The sequence below is a fragment of the Dermacentor variabilis genome, chromosome 2 (genome assembly GCF_050947875.1).
Source record: "Dermacentor variabilis isolate Ectoservices chromosome 2, ASM5094787v1, whole genome shotgun sequence".
Classification (NCBI taxonomy): domain Eukaryota; kingdom Metazoa; phylum Arthropoda; class Arachnida; order Ixodida; family Ixodidae; genus Dermacentor; species Dermacentor variabilis.
The window spans coordinates 110126567-110147304 of NC_134569.1; the positions used below are offsets into that span (position 1 = coordinate 110126567).

Sequence of the window (20738 nt, forward strand, 5' to 3'; positions counted from 1 at the left end):
CGACATTTTAAGCCAATCCTTCACGCGAGGTAACCTACAACGAATATATATGGGCGGCATCACGGACCAGCTCGTCAACGTCATCAAACTGGAGCTTCAAATTGCCTGTCGCTATCGCGGTTCCTCAGTGGGCACGTCAGCTGGCTTTCAGTCAGCACAGTGACAAAACCGTTCACGTTTCTTGTACCGGTTACTAAACCTATACCTCTACCTTTAAGTCCTGCAATCCCTACTTATTCAAGCTCACCAGGCCTGAGTTTACGTGTACACTTTGTACCGTTGTTTCCTGCTTCGTTTCGTCGTTGCTCATGCTCAGTGCTCATGTCGAGCCTAACCCGGGTCCACCAACTGAGAAACTTCTTGGTGAATTTTTCGAGGGGCAGAAAGAGATAAAAACCAGGCTAGACGACACTAAATCCCGATTTAATATTTTTGAAGACCCGGCTTCAGCTATTCCTGGAGCATGTTCTATAGCGCGCAGCTTGGAGAAGAAGGTTCAGAGCTTAGAACTTGAACTTCCGGATTTAGAGGACTGCAGTCGCCGTAATTATCTTGTAGTGTTTGGTGTCGAGGAGAAAGAAAATGAGACACACGAAGGTCTCGAGGAATGTGTCCTCAAAGGCGTCCTTACAGGAACGCTGGGTGCACATGCCAGGTCGGTTGAACGCCTACACAGAATTGGATGGAAACATAATAGAGAGTTTTAGAATAGGGGCCCCAAACGTTTTGGGGCCCCAAAGAAATAGCGTCGAAGCCACTGCGCATGCGCAAGACGCAAACTGCCTTTGGGTTTTGCGTTGGGAACGCTATTTCACCGATTTAGAGGGACCCCAAATAGCGGCCCCACAAGCTTTGCGTCGGCAAACATGGCGGCACCCATCGAAGCGACAGCTCTAACCTAGCGCCAAACTGGGTTCGATTCGCGGTAACGCGTGATGTTCGCAAGCTAGGAGAAGTGACTGCGGTTATCGCTTTCTCTCATCTAGCGTGTGTTATGAAGGTTGACTCATTAGACGCCGCTGATTTTGAATTCGATTGTGGATTTTATGGCTCGTAGGTCTAACATGGCTAAGCTTGGCTGGTGAAGGCTAGTAAAGTTGGTTTGCTCAAAATTAAGCGCAACTAATTGTTTGCTGCTTACAGAATAACCTCTAAATTGTAATTAAACGCGTATACACGGAAGTAAAATTACTATTTCTATCATAAAATGGTATATATATTTTAATTATTTCTAATAGCTTTTCTTTGACGCCGTAGTGGCGCTGTCAGCGCAAGACGCTATCCGCAAACGTACAACCCTATTCTAAATCTCTTCACTCCTACGTGCTCCAACGCTAACACCCGCAAAGCTCTTTGGGGCCCCAAATTATTGGGGCCCCTATTCTAAAACTCTCTATTGACAAAGTTGTAACGGTAATCGTAAAATTCTGCGATCACCGCGAGAAAATTTATGTATCTATTTCCGACAATTTTTCCGTAAACACAAGAAAGAAAAGAAAGCACATCTGGGACAGCGCCGCTGCGAACAAAAAGAACGAACAAAAAGTCCAGCTCATATACGATAAGCTTAAGATAGACAATGACATGTTCGAATGGGATGAGGAACGAAACATCCGGGTTCCACTTCGCCAGCAAGACAAAGGCAGTCCGTGAACTACACCCCCCGGGAATGACCAATTTGTGTGCCTTCAACTAAACGCGCGGAACATTGTTAATAAAATAGTTTACCTGGAAAGTATCTTGTTCACACATTAGCCACATATAGTGTGCTTAACAGAAAGCTGGCTGCACACTGATCTCAACAGCGATGAAATATTACGGGCAGGCTACAGAATGATCCGCAAAGGCAGGAATTCCTGGAGTGCTCGCGTAGCAATTATTTTCCGAGCATCACTGCATGTAACTAGACTTCCTGACATTCCTGGTAATGAGTGTTTTCTGATTAAGCTATTTCTAACCGAGTTTTCCCCTTCCACCCACCAAACAACGACTGGCCTTTTTCAGAGGCATTGAACGAATTTTTATGCTCTATTAGCATTCCCTTTTGTAACACAGTGCTTGCTGGTGATTTTCATATTCCTGCTGCCAAACGGGAAAGCGAATTCCCTCGACGCCTAAATAGTGCTGTTGAACTGTTTCTACATTTAAACTTTTTCCACAACTTCACTTAAGTGGCGAAGCGACCTACCCGCATTCAAAAAGACACCAAATCAATTTTAGATATTTTCCTCGTGAGTAGCAGTCTACTTTGCCGAAATCCGGTTACGCATGTCTATGACGGCATATCAAACCACAAGGTGATATCGTTAAATCTCAGATGTGGCTCTGCTACTAGCAAATACAAGGACGTGCGCGTTGTCCCGAATTTCACACGCGTCAATGACATTGCCGTTCTAGATTTGTTGAACTGCTCGTTTTCTGATTTTGTTGCTTGAAGTGATGCCACCGATTGCTCTATTGAAGTATTATAGTGTTTCTTCAAGAGAGTTGTGTTGAAGTCCGTGGAAGATTTCGTACCAACTATGACGAAACGAATACGAAATACTAGTCCTTGGATGACGCCAGTAGTCATTCAGCAGAACTCAAATAAAAAAACGTTAAGAAAAGGAACCCAGTTGTCCCCTTCGGCGGCTAACAAAACTAAGCTTTCATTGTTACGTACGCAGGTAAAGGACTGTATTAAGAGAAACAAGGACTACTATTTCGAAGTTACCTTAAAGAACCTTTTGCTCACGGCCCCAGAAAAGTTCTGTCGGCATTTATCTTCTAAAAAGAAAACAACGTACAAGTTATGTATAATGCCGAAACGATAACGTCAGAACCGCAAGTCGCAGCCGCCTTTAATCAATTTCTTTTGTTTTGTACCCACAAATGATGATAGTAGAACGGCACATTTCAACCCACTGGCCCATCGGCAGCCAATTAACAAGGTCTGTTTATTTGAACAAGGCCCCCCTTCTGTCTCTTCTGCTCAACATTGGCAAAAAAATATGCAGGTGCTGCCGGTATACCTAATGCCTTCCTCGTCAGGTATGTCGAATGGTGCGGTAAATGCTTACATATTATGTTTAACATTTCCTTGTCAAAAGCAGACGCTTTCCTTTATTGGAACTGCAGAAAAATTGTACCCATACATAAAGCAGAAGACTCATCACTTTCGCCCTGTAGGCCAATACCATTGTTTTGTACGTGTTCTAAGATCCTTGAGCATATTATTTTCAATCATATTTGGACATTTATAGAAAATAATAACATAATCGACAACAGCCAACGCGGGTTCCGAAAAGGATTTTCTACTGTGATGGCACTCTTAGAGCAAATTTTCAATTTCTCAGCAGCAACTGACATTCAAAGCCAAATCGACCCCCCCATTATATTTCCAAATTTCGAAAAAAGCCTTCGATCGCGTCTCACACCCTAAGCTTCTTTTAAAACAAAAACGACTGTTAAAATATAATTCGCTCCTTGCATTCATCGAACCTTATATCGAAGCCAGTGTGTGAGAATTGACGAATAGCGTTCTGGCTCATGCACCTGTTAAGTTGGGCATCCCACGAGGACCTGTTGTCGGGCCTCTGTTCTTTTTAATCTTCATTAATGACGTAGTTCTCAACCTAATCATCAAAACTAAACTATAAGCTGACGATTGTATGATCTATCACGAGATTCACAGTTGCAGGGACAAGGCTGTACTTTGAATTCTTTAGATAAAATTGCAACGTGGTGCTCAGATTCGCAAATAACTATAACCATAAGAAAAGATCAGTTGGGATGACCATAAGATGGAAGCGCCAGCCCTTAAGTTTCGTATACTGCATAGGTGGCAGCCCTCTTGCAATGGCAACCAGCTACAAATATCTGGGGGTAATCATAACATCGGATCTCAGGTGGAATGACCACATATTGGAAGCCGTGACTTGGTTAATTAAAGAAAAGACCTTGCGACAGTGCCCACACGAGGTTAAATTAATGCCATATAAAACTTAAGTTCGCCTTGTAAAAGAATATGGATTAATTGTTTGGGATCCGTACAGTCGAGGCAGCATAAAATAGAATTTGTCCAAAAGACAGCGGTTATGTTTGTACCGTATGCCGCTCATATTGTTGGCATACTTCTGCGAGTGCTCTGGTAAAAGAAAGCAGGTTTAGATTGCTTACAGAAGAGGCGCCAACGTGACTGATTAAAGTACATGCACTTGCTATTCCACGATAAAGTCCGTGTACACAGACACACCTATATAGAGCCAGTGTCCAGACGAGCCAACCGATGGCATCATAATAAAAAATTAACGGAATATTTCTGCCGTACTAAAGAGAATTCGTTAATGGAACCAACTACCAGTCAGCATTGTCGGACGCCGAAATACATATACATTTGTGCAAGCAATTCAGTTGCAATCATTTTTGCAATCAGTTGTAATCGGCAGTGCTTCAAACACTGTGTGTGTGCTTTACTTATCATTTTTTTTTTGGCAGAACGTTGTAGCAGGTGTTATCATGAATACATTTCTTAACTTCTTGTTGTTTTGTGTAACACGCTTGTTGTGTCTTGACTTGTTCTGTCTTGATTTCTTTTATACGTGAACACATTTTTCTGTTTTTTTATCTCACCCACCCCTGCTTACGGCCTCATCTGGAGGCTAACAGTACTGTATAAATAAATAAATAAATAAATAAATAAATAAATAAATAAATAAATAAATAAATAAAGAAGACCCAGTTATAAGGAAAGCTATCGAAGTCGATAGCCGAGGTAAATTGGTGGATTTTGTATAAAGGCTTTGTTAGCGCTGAGCACAAGAGAGAACAGGCGAAAAAAAAAAGGCTAGCTAAAGAAACGAAGCACGAGCAGAACCAGATGACAGTTGTAAAAGAGAAGGTGACCCATGTAGCAAAGAACCAGGGGACAGCCATTTCGGCAAACATTAGTGGACGCTTCGAAGCAGCCAGCGAGGACAGAGCTGGCTACGAAGAGAGCAAAGGGCTGGAAGGCCGAGGCCTTCACGCCGGAACGCAGTGACGGAACCGACAGGTACGGGCAGGAAAAAGGGAAAACCACTCAAGTGGTGGCATCGGAAACGGATAACCAAACGAAGGGTTATTTTAGGACTAAGGGGAAGGATATCGCGACTTCAGATGCAGCTACAGTTTTCTTTATTGGGAATCGGAACGAGCTGAAACCGGTGATAAAAGGGAGAGCAGACGTAGACGAGTGAGTCCACATTAGTGAGCTTTCACGGAGAACCAGTCCGCATAGTGATCACTTATCCAGCTTTTCTGGACACGTACCAACAAGCGCCCCATGCGGCCCCGGCACGAAGCTGGCGCGTTTTCAACGGAACGAGCGGGTTTTTTGCGAATAACAAAAGCTGCAGGTAGATTACTGAAAAAACGCAGGTGATAGGCAGGTTCTGGAAGACATTTCACAGGATTCAAATGCTGTGATCGCGCTGTGGCAAGCAAGAATCTTGTTCCCAGAGCTGTTAAAGACTCAGAAATGAAAGCCTATAGAAATGACGAAAATATGTGCACGATTTTTGAGAAAAATACGGTAGCTGTGATACAACTACGGCGACTACCATAAATGTCGCTGCGGCGTATGTAGTACGGAGACTCAGCTTTCGATTGATGCCTATCTGGACTCTCTACACATGGCATAACACTGCTCCCAAAAGCAATTTTTCAGTCATGCAAGTTCATGTGGTATCTATAAAAACCCAAGCGTATCACTTACGCGAACGTTCTAAGCCGTGGCCGAGTCGTTTAATCGCCCGCAGCTATCGTTCCGCATCATAGCGGCAGTGGTGCGCTGCCGTGATACCGTTTTCTCTTCTTTTCTTTTAACACCACGTAGGACTGAGTTCGACAGTCTTCGATTAGTTAGCTGAAATACAAAACTCAAAATTTTGTTTCAGTTTTGGTTTTTGCAGGAGGGCTCGTCAAATATATTTTCTATTTCTACTTACCAGAAAGTAGGAATGGGTTGCTTATTTGTTAAGTCATCGCCTTCGTTATAATATTTTATTCATTGCACAACATAACAAGCATGCGCATGTCTGTGTAACGTTAAAAATATATATGCTATAGGGCTTTGTAGCATGGATATACTCAGGAATTCTGGACATTGCACCTTCACCATCCTGTGGAACTTCGCGGCAATGCACATGCGTAACTGAATGGGCAAAATTTTAAACAATTTTGTTTCTATATAATAGCCGAGTATCAAGAAGTTTCAACTGTCTACGCCAAGAGGGTAGTCTTTTGTAACAACATAAGTATTTATGGCAATTAGTCGGAACATTGGTGGTGCGTTAAAGCACATCAATGTAGAAATTTAGGCTTGTTGGTGTAACATATTGAAGTTTTTCTTGCGGCGCAAAAAACACCAGCACGCAGAAGAGAAAAAAAACAGACACACACACCGGCGCTAACTTCCAACAATTTTTATTCCGGGACGGACGTCACTTTTATACCCTCGCATTTTCTCGATTTTAAGCACGTATCTACTGACAATATAACAGGATTGTCACGATCCACCTGGGTTCGTGAACAAAGGCGGCCTCGAGGCACCCTCCGTTAACGGACGCTCCGCAGCGTGGTGGTGCTGAACGATGACTGACCGCCGAGCAGCTGTGCTCGTCGTTCTTTATTGCAGTGCGGTGACCAATGTTGCCTGCCGAGCTTGGCAGGCCACCGATCCTGGCGGCGAACGAACATTATGGCTCAGGGGGCGTCACATGCTTGCTACAGCCCCTTCCCCCAGTTTGTTAAATAAAAGAAACAAACGTCCATGTTCTGAGCAGAAGGCTCTGCCACCATCCCAGCCAAGCCGACAGTGCCTGCTACCCAGGCGAGCAACGGTCCGTGGCCTCCGCCGTCGAGTACTCCGCCTGGGTACCGCTGTTGATGGGTCGGGTGTGGCAACGCCAGGTGCTGTCTGAGCCAGCCTCGCTCCATCCGCAGGGTCCGTAGTGGTCGCCCTTGTCAGTGGTGGCGGGCTCGACACCGGTCCAACGGGTGCCGCACCAGTGGCAACGGTTGCCGCCTCCGAGGTGGGTGGTGCTCCACTGGAAGCGACTGGTGCTGCCGCTAGTACTCCAGCAGGATGAAACTCAGAAGTGGCCCTCGAGGGTGCTAGCCAGGTCCCGAGGCGAGGTCTGACATGGTTGGCGTGTCTGCGCCACATGACCCCGTCGGGCATGCGAACGAGCAGCGAAGAGGCGCTGGCAGGAGACACCACCTGTTCGGCAGACAAGCGTGGGCCAGGACGGAAGTTCCTAGCGAAAACTGGAGCTCCCAACTCTGGCAAAGGCCCGGGACGGCCCCCTTGGTCAGCAGCCAACTTCTGCTTCAGCTGCTTCAAGAGCACTGTGGATCTGAGGTACGGATTCAAGACGTCCAATGGTGTCTTGACCATGCGACCCAGCAGGGGCTCGCAGGGGGCACGGCCAGTGACATTTTGGGGCGTGGGCCGGTACTGAAACAGTACCCGGGCAATCTGCGTCTGGGAATCCCCAGTCTCGCTCTTCCTGAGCTTGTTTTCGATGGTTTGCACCACCCGCTCGGCTGCACCATTTGAAGCAGGGTGGTACGGCGGAACCATCATCCGGTGGATACCGTTCTTCGTCAGCCAGGCCAGGTACCGTGCTGACGAAAGCAGGACCATTGTCGGACACGATGACATCTAGCAACCATTGGGCGGCAAAGAGCTGTCGTAGCGCTGGAATGGTCGTGCCTGCTGATGGAGTGGTGACAGGCAGAACGTCCACCACTAGGAAGTAAAGGCCCTTGAAGGGTTCCCAAAGATCCACATGTAGGCGGGACCAGGGTCTCTGTGGGAAAGGCCAGGGGGTGATTTCCACATTACGCGAGGCTTGCTGATGCTGCTGGCAGATTTCGCAGCTCTGCACGAAGTGAGCGATGTCCTAGTCCAGGCCAGGCCACCAAACATGGGACCGGGCCACCATCTTGGTATTTTCTACGCCAGGATGACCCGCCTGCCGCCACTGCAGGGCCCAGGACCGGAGACTTTGTGGGGTCACCACCCTAGAAACCCACAGTAGGTAGCCCTGCTGCAAGCTCAGCTCAGCGGCCTTGTGGCTATAGGCCTGCTGCACCTATTCCTCTCCACGGGACACCGCCTTGACCACCTGAGACAGGACTGGGTCACGGCTGGTCGCTGGAGATACCGCAGATCAAGAGAGCACCTCCAAGTACGCGTGTTCCAACATGAACACTTCAGCAGGTTCTGGAACAGCATGAAGCACCTATGCCAGCGGCATGCGGCTCACGGCATCAGCAGGTCCCAAGTCCCTTTCCCGGACGGTAAACCAGCTGGTAACTGTAAGCTGCCAGCCTCACGGCCCAGCGTACCACTCGAGGTGATGCCTCCACAGGAACTGCCTTGTCAGGCCCCAGCAGCCCCAACAGCGGCTTGTGGTCCGTGACCACCTCCAACTTCCGGCCCCACAGATACTGCTGAAAGCGTTCGACACCGAACATGGGGGCCAAACCTTCTTTGTTCAGCTCGCTCTAACGTTGATGTGCAGCCTGAAGCCGTCGAGAAGCAAACGACACAGGGTGTTCCTGGCCGTCTTTGTCCCGGTGTGCCAGGACGGCTCCCACGCCGTACGGCGACGCATCTAGCGTAAGGACGACAGGCTTAGCAGGATCGAAGTGCTCCAGCACTGGATCCTTGGTGATTGGCTCCTTGCTAAGATGGAAGGCCCGGTCCTGCTCCTTCTTTCAGACCCATGGCTGACCATCTCGAAGCAGAAGATGGAGCGGCTGTAGATGCTCCGACAGGTTCGGCAGGAAACTCCTGTAGAAGTTGATGAGGGCGAGGTAGCTCTGAAGCTCCTTGTTCCGGAGCTTAGGTGCCTAGAGCACACCATCAACTTTGTGGGCAGCCGGGGCTATTGCCTGGGAAATTACATGTCCCAAGCACTCAACGCTGGGGGCTAGGAAAACGCACTTTTCCAGCTTGAGCTTGAAGCCGGCGTCCTGCAATAGTGCCAGGACGTTGTGCAGGTTCTGCAGGTGGTCCCCGTCGTCGCTGCCAGTAACCAGGATGTCGTCCATGTACACCGCCACGTGCCTCATGCTCCTGAAGAGGTTGTCCATCTCCCTCTGCAATATGGCTGGCGCCGACGCCACGCCAAACGGTAAGCGCGTGTACTGAAAACGCCCCAAAGTTGTCGATATTGTAACATACTTCCGGGGGGCATCCTGGAGCACCAGCTGCTGGTACGTATCTCTGAGGTCGAGCTTGGTAAACTTCTGTCCACCGGACAATGCTGACCAGAGATCTTCTATCCGGAGCAGCGGGTACTTCTCGACGGTAGCGACGGGTTGATGGTAACCTTGAAATACCCGCATATCCCGACACTGCCATCTCGCTTGAGGACTGGTACGATGAGAGCGGCCCATTCAGATGTCTTGACAGGTACCAGGAAGCCTTCTCACTGTAACCATTGCAGCTCCTGGGTGACCCGTCCTTCAGGGCCAACGGCAGTGGGCGAGGCTTGAAAAAACGTGACCGGGCTCCCTCAGGTACATAGATGGTAGCCGTTGTGCCGGCGAATGTGCCCACCCTTGGCTGGAACCGGGACTTGAACTCTGTCAGGAGGCTGGGGACGTCTTTCACCACATGCAGGCTGGCTTCCTGGTACTGTGGCAGACAAACGTCCAGTGCATGAGTCCAGTTTCGGCCCAGCAGCGTCGACGACGACCCCTTCGTTAAGTAAAGCGGAAGGGTTGCCTCCCTGTCGCGAAAGCGAACGCTGACGTGTGCCTGACCGTGGACCTGGGAGAGTTGCCCGGAGTAGCTGCGCAGCAGCACGCCGGCAGACACGCCGGGGAAAGTACGCTTGAAGAGTTTCCCGGCCATTACTGACACATTGGCGCCTGTGTCCAGCTCCATGGAAATGGGTGTCCGCAGATTTCGACGGTCAGCATGTACGACGGCACAGACGGCGGTACAAGGCCTGTGTGCCACATGTCGAAAATCGGCGGGTTCTCGGCCACGACGTGGAGCCTGGCCTCGGAAGAACTTGAGCCTGCTGCCGCACGCCCCCGCCGCATACCCTTGCAAAGCCTACTCTGGCCACGGGCTTGTGTGGTACCTGGGCTTGAATCAGGCTGCTGCTGCTGTTTGCTGTTCGTCCTCCCCCTTCGGTATACATGTGCCAGGTGCCCTGTTTTCCCGCACTTAAAGCATTGTGCTTGGGAGAAATGGCACTGTGAGGGGGAGTGGGCACCAGCACAGCGACCGCAAGTACTGCCCTTTGTCGCCAACTCGTCGAACACCGCTTCCGCCGAAGGTGAGCCAATCGCACGGAAAATCGCGGCGGCGTCCTTGGCGGCAGCTTCCATTGCCATCGCTGCCTTCACGGCATCATCCAGCGAGGGGTCGGGAAGCTCCAGGAGTCAGGTATGCATGGCGGGGTTGTTGATGCCACAGACGAAACGGCCCCGCAGCAGCGAGTCCAGCTGGTCTCCGAAAACGCAGGCACTCGCTAACCCTCGTAGCGCAGCAACGAACTGCCCGAGGGTCTCTCCTTCCCGGCGGCTACGCTTGTTGAAGCGGAAACGCTCCATTAGTGTGGACAGTGCAGGGTTCAAATGCGAGCGCAGTATGGCGAGCAGCTCACCCAGAGTCTTAACGTGCGGCGTGGCTGGCTTGAGAAGTTCGAGCAAGAGGCTGAAGACGCGGGTGCTACAGCTGGCCAAGAAAATGTCCCGCTGTTTGGCCTCGGGTATGTCGTTTGCCCAGAAGAACACGTGGACTTGCTCCTCGTAAATTTGCCAGGCGGACGCATCTGAGATCCCTGGAACGGCTCGAGCCTTCCGTACAGCGACATGGCGGCAGCAACGGAGGGCAGTGTTTCGTCGCTCGCGGCGGCGTGGGACGATTCGTGGGTACTCGTCGCCAGTGTCACGATCCACCCGGGTTCGTGAACAAGGGAGGGCTCGAGGCACCCTCCGTTAGACGGAAGCGCCAAGGTAAATATACCTGGTAGCGATGCTTCCATAGGAACCCATACGTTCATAACATGGCGGTCCATCGGCGGTTCATGGGGCTTAGCGCCATCTGTATGTGGTGGGAACACTTCCGGCGGAAGAAAAAATAATCTCACGCTATGTCCGTTAAAAGCAGAAGTGACGTCCTTTTGTTTGAAGTGGCGCGAAATTTGTTTTGTTGGCCAGCTTTTGGAACTATACATTCAAGTTCCCTGCCATTCGACTTGATGGACGTTTCGAGCTTTCAGCGCGGAAAGCGATGCAGGAAAAGCCAGCCGTACGGTTGTCGAAATCGCACCCCTGCACAGAACATACTTTCTTTGGAGGCCGACGAAAGCTTTAGATCATCATCATCAGCAGCAGCAGCAGCAGCAGCACCAGCCTGGTTACACTCACTGCAGGGCAAAGGCCTCCCCCATACTTCTACAACCACCCCGGTAATGTACTAATTGTGGCCATGTCGTCCCTGCAAACTTCTTAATCTCATCCGCCCACCTAAGTTTCTGCCGCACCCTGCTACGCTTCCCTTCCCTTGGAATCCAGTGCGTAACCCTTAATGACCATCGGTTATCCTCCCTCCTCATTACATGTCCTGCCCATGCCCATTTCTTTTTCCTGATTTCAACTAAGATCTCATTAACTCGCGTTTGTTCCCTCACCCAATCTGCTCTTTTCTTATCCCTTAACGTTACACCCATCATTCTTCTTTCCATAGCTCGTTGCGTCGTCCTCAATTTAAGTAGAACCATTTTCGTAAGCCTCCAGGTTTCTGCCCCGTAGGTGAGCACTGGTAAGACACAGCAATCATACACTTTTCTCTTGAGGGATAATGGCAACCTGCTGTTCATGATCTGAGAATGCCTGCCAAACGCACCCCAGCCCATTTTTATTATTCTGATTATTTCCGTCTCATGATCCGGATCCACCGTCACTAGCTGCCCTAAGTAGATGTATTCTCTTACCACTTCCAGTGCCTCGCTACCTACTGTAAATTCCTGTTCGCTTCCGAGACTGTTAAACATTACTTTAGTTTTCTGCAGATTAATTTTTAGACCCACTCTTCTGCTTGGCCTCTCCAGGTCAGTGAGCATGCATTGCAATTGGTCCCCAGAGTTACTAAGCAAGGCAATATCATCAGCGAATCGCAAGTTACTAAGGTATTCTCCATTAACTTTTATCCTCAATTCTTCCCAATCCAGGTCTCTGAATACCTCATGTAAACACGCTGTGAATAGCATGGGAGAGATCGCATCTCCCTGCCTGACGCCTTTCTTTATTGGGATTTTGTAGCTTTCTTTATGGAGGACTACGGTGGCTGTGGAGCCGCTATAGATATCTTTCAGTATATTTACATACGGCTCGTCTACACCCTGATTCCGTAATGCCTCCATGACTGCTGAGGTTTCGACAGAATCAAAGAAGCTTTAGGTGTAGAGTGCTGATCCTATCGTCGGACGCCAACCTTGTCGGCCAGAGCAGTCGAACGAAAACAACTAAACAATCATCTGGAAGTCGTAACTCACTACTTTTGACTGAACAGATTAAGAAGCGATGAAGTTACCCGCGTCACCAAATTCAGACAAACTTCGACAAGCAAGAAAGCACAAACTGTGAGGGGTGCGTATTTCAACAGGTGAACTTTACGAGTGCGCCTTTCTGCCCATTTCCTGACGTGCATTGCATTACGAGCGATAGTGGCGTCAACGCCCCCTCTAACGATGGGCGCGGAAAATAAATGCATTTAATAATAATAATAAAATGGAATAAACTTTTATTTTCTTAACTCGTCACGAATATATAAAATTGATCAGGAATCTTATTTTCGTTAAATGAATCTAAATGTGTCACACTTGAAGTTAAAAAAAACGCTTTTTTCTCTCCCAATGTTTGTTCCCTCCAAACAGTCGCGCTTCAATTGCTGCTCCCATAACCCACCTTGCTGACGTCGGTGACAATCTGTACTGAACCGCTTTTCGCCCGAAGCTTCGCGACCTATTTGGATCGACCTTGGAAGCTCCGCAGCGTGGTGGTGCTGAACAATGAACGACCGCCGAGCAGCTGTGCTCGTCGGTGTTGATTGCAGTGCGGTGACCAATGTTGCCTGGTAAGCTTAGCAGGCCACCGAGCCTGGCGGCGAACGAGCATTATGCCTCAGGGGGCGTCACATGCTTGCTACAAGGATACTATATGAGAGTACAACAAACTTGCAGACTATGCACAAACTATTACTTTTAACACATGCGCAGGAATTCCAACTCTTTTTTTGAATAGTGACAATGACTACTGGCTAACACAAGCATTGCCAAACTCTTGAATATGAGCAGTTTCAATGATGAAACTAGTGAATTCGCATTTCCTTTTCCCTACAATAACTGCATCTTCGAATCCCGGAATGCTATGCTCTTATGACAGTGAATTGCAATGAAGCCATCCGGCGAAGCCTTGTTAACTTTGTTCAAGTGCCTTCTAACCCTATCATCAACGCATCTGCCATTTTAAAAAATTAAATTATGCGGTTTTACGAGCCAAAACCACTTTGATTATGAGGCACGCCCAGAAATTTCGACCACCTGGGGTTCTTTAACGCGCACCTAAATCTAAGTACACGGGAGTTTTCGCATTTCGCCCCCATCGAAATGCGGCCGCCGTGGCCGGGATTCGATGCCGCGACACGATAGCCACTGAGCAACCACGGCAGGTACATCTGCCAACAATGCAACTGCACATTTCTTTACACATTTAAAATCAGTGCTTGAAAATATAATTAACGTGGCTTAGTTAATTACGCACAGAACGTCTCAATTTCCTTCGTATCTATAGATTACCTATATGAACACTGGAATGGTAAAATTATCTCACCAAGACTTATGTTGGTAAATATCTTTCTTTTGTGCAGTTAAAAACAGCCGGCATATTGATAGGGCAGTAGGCTTCCTAGGAAACAAGCGTGAAAGCATGCAAAGATTTCCTTGGCGCAAATGAAGTTCATGAGCTTAAACACACGTTCCAAGCCGTGCACTTCTGCCTTTACGATGGAGTCTTCGACATTGTACAAGAATCACTTCAGCGTTACGGTACATCATAGAAGGTGTTCGAGAACATAGCGTGCGCTCCCGATTACATTTATGAGCCTTGCTGGCATCAGGCTCGATTTCCTGGCCTCATTAGGAATAAAGAGTGGGGGGACGCTTAAGCTCTGCCTATAAGAGTGGAACGCGATAACATTTATAAATCCCTGACTGCTTCTCACGCTTCCCGGCAACTGCAGGTTATGCAACTGGAATGTTTACCGGGAAAAGCTGGCGGCGAACGTTATGCACGAAGACCAGCGTTCTGGTAGAAACGCGGACCCTTGCGTGGGCCGATCCCAGAGTCAGTGCGCAGCCGCGCCACGAAATTAACATCATTTTCAGGTTTCGGACCTTCTTTCGCACTTTCAAAATTTCAGTTTTCAAAGATTTATGCTAAAAGGTATGCGCTGTTTGTATTTTGTTTCATGGCGTTTGTTTGTGGGCTCCCAATTTCAAAACACCGTGGAATAACTCTATCAAGACTGTAGGACAAGGCATGGGCATCTTCAGTGATAGAATGTCGTGGCAACATAACCCGCATATGCTGCATGTCATCTAGCGAGGCATGGCATATACATATGCCTAAGTATGTACGAAAGTTTTTTTCACTGACTACACCGCCGAAGCCGACACGAGACTTTCTTAGTCACGGGGCCCTTAACGCTATCGCAATAAAACAGCGGCCTGGGAGAGAGCATTGGATATATCCTTCAGTACTTTGCAACAGATGGAGAAGCGTGGACATGTAAATTAGAATAAAAAGTAATATGTATTAGGATGGGTGTTTGCGGCAGCAGAGTGCTGAGTGTGGAAGTGCCAGAGAAGGTGCTCAATACTGCCTCGTAAGCCTCCGAAAATTACATGCGCGCTGCTGCACGTTTCTAGAAAACTGTGTATGCGACGCCCAGCCATATGCAACATAGCAGCATTGTTTTGCTATGGCAGATTCCAGGTCAGACAGAGGATCATTATGGAGATGAAGAGACGCTATCTTCTGCAGCAATTTAGGAATAAATAAATGAGTGAATGAATTCAATAAGAAAAAGGACAACCGAACGTCGATGGAAGCACGTCTCCGTACATTGGGAAAGGAGCGACGTACAAAAAAGAGGAAAACAATTGAGTCCAGGTGGCAGGCGAAGTCGCAGTTAAGATTTGAGAGAATATAAGCGGGAATTTCTGAAACCAGCGTAACTTAAGTGTATATGTATGACGCAGCGAGCAAATGATTGGAGTCACCGCCCAGCATCCATCCTTTGCGGTAGTATATGCACCCGCCGTTCTTGGTAATTAACGTTTACCAAATACCAATCTTGCCATTTGCTTATTCATCGGCCATACCTCGCCGCGTATTCCTTAGTGACAGGCTCTGTGAACTACAGGTGCATGCGCTGTCGGGACAACTTACGACCACACCGTGACTCTTGCGGTTGCGGTTGCCATACTCGTCACCTTTGCGTTTGCGGGAATGCTATAAACATCGGTTTACTGCGCAAGTTAGAGAACAGACAGTTTAGAACAGCGTTTCTCGCCTTACATACGCTCAACGCAAGCACCTTTGTGGTATGTTACGGTGCGGGTCCCTTCAAGACAAAAGAGAGTTACAGCTCAGTGAGCCAGCAGGCCAGCGTGCCCAGTGGGCTAGCGTAGACGCCAGTGCGCATGCGCGGTACAACATGCTCAGCGGCGTCTATGCTGGCCAGCTGTGCCCGCTGGCTTCCTGAGCCATAACTCTCTAAGAGCGCGTTAGAAGACAGGGCCTCGTCTTCGGCCTCGTGCCAAACATATCCGAGCCAACAATCTATTAGCAACCATGCTGAAGACAGGGCCTCGTTTTCGGCCTCGTGCCAAACACGTCATGGCTGCCTGCCACAAGGACATCATGGAGTTACGGTGATGACAGTTTGCGTTGGGTGCTTGAGGATAAAAACGAGCACAGCAGAGACGTTTGAGGGACATTTCTACGGTACAAGATCACATCCTGAAAAAAAATGCTTGCGAATAGGGGCTTCAGAAAATCGAGTATTACGGCCCTTATTATGTTCAGGATGACGTCAGCGTTTCATTCAGCGTTTATCTCTGAGAAAGAGTTCAACGTATGTTTATTTGCATTACAATGGCAGCCGTAATCATGCAAAAAGTGAAAGCGTTAGAGGCTGCCTGAGTACTCTGTGTAGACTACGTATCGCAATGACACAAGAATACAATAAGAGAATATCATTAGAAAACAAGTTCATTTATTAATACAGTGCAGTAAAAAGGAAGTGCCTCCGCAGTATACCTGTGTATGACGCAAATTATGAGTATACTGAAATAAAAGGTCTTGTGGGTCTGTAGTAAACTGGCTAGAGCATTCACTTCTTGGCAGCAGGATAAAAGTTACTCCTGAAGGCGGAAATCCTAGTGTGGAAAACGGACAGTTGCATCTCGCAGTGATTTAACCCCGCAAAGGACGCGATGAAGCCCCGACGACACGCGATATTACGCCAACAAATAAAGACTTTTTTAAGCGAAGCATTCCTTGCCTCTTCCTTCGACTTTTCCACTGCTGCTGCTGCTGTCTTGCACGCCGTGTGGGGGAGAGAGAGGGTGCATATACTTGGAAGGAACAGGGAAGAGAGGAATGGTGACGCGAGAAACTCGTTTGGACCTTTCCATCGCGTCACATGTGCACAGTGCTCTCTGGAGCTCCCTGGGCGTCGTCACCTTAGCCTCTTTACAGCTGTAATTATCTGTGACCCCGAGGGATAACATTCCAGAAACTGCAGGACTTAACGCTCTACTGACGTGCAAGTCCTGACGAGAGGTAAATTGAATGGTAGGGAGGGAGCAAGGAGATGAGGCAAAGAATCGGTACAACCGGCTCAATCGCGAAACGAGTGAATAACAGCCTTGCCACTCTTCGCTCACAGTTCTCGTACAGGAGAGAAGGTCATGACAGGGAAAAAGTTACGTTATGGAAACGAAGATAAGTAAACGCTACTACAATAGATACGAGAACAGTTTGCAGGCCAAATCGAAGGTACGGTACTGTTCGTTTCTGCTATTTCTCAAAAACACCATGCAAATTCGTCAAGAGCACTATTGACACAGGTTGTGCAGATGAACAGCCGCATTAAATCACCGTAGGGTGTATGCAACACTAAAGAAGCGGCCGCACGTGAAATCAACGCTTCTGTGCCCGCCGCGGAAGCTTTGCAGAAATGGCAACGCTCGGCGTAGCGGTTTGGATGCCTACCGTGGGAGCTCGATTTCGACGGGAGCGAAATACAAAAGCAGTCGTGCACTTAGATTTAAGTGCGCGTTAAAGAACACCATGGTGTGAAAATTAATCGGCAGTCAGCCCCTACGGCATGCCTCATAATCCTATTATGGTTTTAGCACGCAGAGCCTCGTAGTTGTGCCAGCACTTCTGTCGCGATGCGATGTGCCATGAGAAGCAATGACAATGCTCAACCCTCTCATAGGTTATAAACAATGGCGCACAACGACGCCTCAAGCAAACACGTCTCGCTGCAGGTTGGGTACTACCCAGACAAGCAGCAGTGTTGCACGAAAGGTAACATTTGCCATCAACTCGCTACTCTCATATTGCACTAAACGCTGAAGAAATCATACATTCGCAGCCAATATCACCGCTAATTATCGTTCATAAAAGCAAACAACAAAAAAGCTTCGCTTACATCAATTCCCACAGTGCGTGGGATAGGCATAATTTTTTAGGCTGTCAGCTTATATGCTTAAGATTGGCGCTCATTATTACAATATATTCATTGGCAGTGAGCAAAAGCGGCTGTCAAGTCCACGGTGTAATCGATTTAAACGGCTTCAATCCCATGGCCATTACATCATTGCCAACGACCGTGGGATCGTAGTCGTCAAAATGGGATATAAGTGACAGGGAAATCGGGAAGTTGATGAATGGAGAGAAGGGAGAAGCTTGCACAAGACCTCATGAACATAAACTGACTTTTTGAGCAGCCTGGTCAGGGGGCCGCGCTATGTTTTCAAAGTGTGCTAAAATTCCCCAAAATGTGAACACAGGCCGACAAAACTGCAGGCATTTTGGGAAAGGTGAACCCGCTGGAAATCTCAGAACATTACTAGCTTAAATACAAAAGATGACTTAAAGATTTTAAAAACACATAAAGTTGGTAGCCGAAATTCCGGACCAATAAATTGGTTTTGAAGGAGTCCTGCCCAAAGCCGATGGTATGAAATAAGGCGAGAATTTCGGCAAGCGTTGTGCAGAGGCCAAGTAGGTCCTGTGGCCGACGCCAGCGCCCGGCAGCTGTGAGGCGACTGCACATATAAGCGAGATGCCTGGTCGTCATTCGTTACAGGGCAATTTGGGTACAAAAGTTTAGACGCGGACTCCATCACATTAAATACAATGCACTATACGGTCATTCTTCGACGGCTCGTACCCAGTCTAGCGCCATCAGAATGCAAACAAATTGTCTCGCGTGCCGCCGGTCTCGTTTCTCGAACTGCCAACATGCCTTGCCCGCCGTAGTTGCTTAGTGGATATAGAGTTGGGCTGCTAAGCACCAGCTCCCGAGATGGAAACCTAGCCACGGCGGCCGTATTTTGATGGGGGCGAAATGCGAAAACACCCGTCTACTTAAATTTAGCTGCACATTAAACAACCCCACCTGGTCTCAATTATAACGGAATCCCCCACTACCGCGTGCCTCACAATCATATCGTGGTTTTGGCACGTAAAACCCCATAATTTGTTATTTACCATTCCTTAAGGATGTCTTTGGGAGTCGCACAAGTCTTGAATACAAGTAAGTGTCAGGAGTTGTGCGCGAGGTCTTTGAGTAAGTGGGTAGCCATTTTGGTGTGCGATATCTGCTAGTCTACATGGCAGCTATACTATATAGGCGGAAAGGAAACATGCTAGACAATATAGAGACCAGACAAATCCCGCGTATATTCCTGCACAATCATCTTAAATAACGGTCTCCTTTGACACACGTGGATAACCGTGACAGAACAGTATTTTCACAACTAACTGCAAGTACCGCATATGTCGAACCCAAAGGTGTACCTGGCCCGGTGGCCAGTAAATGGGATCTAATATTGTGAGCAACTTCGGCCATAGCATGTTAACGGACGACCACACAGAGACAGTTGGTACAATTCTTGTGTCGTGCACCTTTTGCCTTAAGGTGCAAAACCAAATTATCCATGTATCCATGTAAATAGTTATGCACGTCTCGATTTGCAGCTGCTCCGGCAGCCCATGATTGCGGATAGCAAAGTCGCTAGGGAAAAATTAGGGGCACCTTAACGAAATCGATAAGTCGAAATCAAAAGCTTTCCACGAAGGCGTCTCTCGTAGAAGCTGTGCGATGTTCGGACGTTAAGAATACGGGCCGAGTGTAGAAAGGCTGCCGCGGGGTGCTTCCGACAATTTTTCCAACAGCTTGTTTACTCCGTAGCAAGAAACGTATCAAAAGCGAAGAATCGACCATCGCTCGTCGCGAATAAACATTCTTAGGGTAACTTATTTCCAGGCGATGAGCGGTTACGCTTCGTCAGGAACACTGATAACGCCGCCGGGACAAGCATTGTGGCGAAGTTCAATGCACAGGGGTAGCTTTTAATATTTACATTTTTTTTTTTGTTGACATCATCACGCGTCCCCGCGGGACGTTTGAAAAGTTTAAGGTCAGTACGCCACGTGGTGCCGCACACGCGAACTAAACGCTCGTGTCCGAAAAGCTGGATACGAGCGAAGACCAAAGAACACGTATCACAATACTGGCACGATGACAAACTACGGCAGCGGCGTTATCGGCGTCGCATCTCAACCATGCATGAGACGAGACCGATAGAAAGTCGTCGTCGTTTATTAGCGGATAATTAAAAAATTTACTGTCCGTTCTGCATACACCAGTGTGCGACCACGGTGTGATAGGCCAGCAGAAACCCTACTGTGCATGCTCATGATGATCATGCCAGCAGCGTAAACCAGAACACAGCCCTGCGTCCCGACAGAACTCAGTGAACGAAAACTAGCCACACGACCACGCGGCTTCGCGGCTTTTGCAGCCAAACGCACTGAGGTGGGGGGGGGGGAGGAATCTGGTGACGTTCCTGCCCTCAAAAGGCGGGCAAGTAACGCGAGTCGTTACAATGCCATCGTGCTGACAGACAAACGAGCCTCTCGCATCCGTATCTATGCTACCGCACCAAAAAAACGTTTCGATGCACATACACGCAACGCCATGCTCGAAGGAAGCAGCAACGCAGCAGGTGGCTGCGTTCAAACGGGGCCGTGGTACAGGCAAGTGTGCAGATGCAGACGCCAGCAAACCTGTTACAGCGAACGGCTACAATTTTACCAGCGCCGATGCAGTCAAGAGCATCAGCACAACGATTGTGCACTGACGCAGACACTCACAAGCGTTTCGACGCCACTAAACATCAACATCTCAATGTAGTCTTTTCAACAGTGCCTCAGTGCTTAAAATCACCATGAGCAAACCAAGCAACATTCGTACCCCAACCATTGTTTTGAAAATCATGAAGAACCAGACGACAAGCAAAACATCGTCCACAGCGAAAGCGAGGAATGTTAAGCCCCACGCTGCGTGGACAAGCTCCGACTTGCACCATTATTGCCATGACAAA

At 48.4% G+C, this 20738-nt stretch overlaps 1 protein-coding gene across 1 annotated transcript in view; it reads right to left on the reverse strand.

Moving 5' to 3' along the window:
• Positions 1–524: 524 nt before the first annotated feature.
• Positions 525–20738, reverse strand: part of LOC142570401 (uncharacterized) — a 90462-nt gene continuing 70248 nt past the window's right edge. The window contains exons 11-12 of the mRNA XM_075678787.1: positions 7370–7566; positions 525–668 (exon numbers count right to left, since the gene is read on the reverse strand). Of these exons, the coding sequence (XP_075534902.1) occupies positions 525–668; positions 7370–7566 (341 nt within the window). The remainder of the gene's footprint in view (positions 669–7369; positions 7567–20738) is intronic.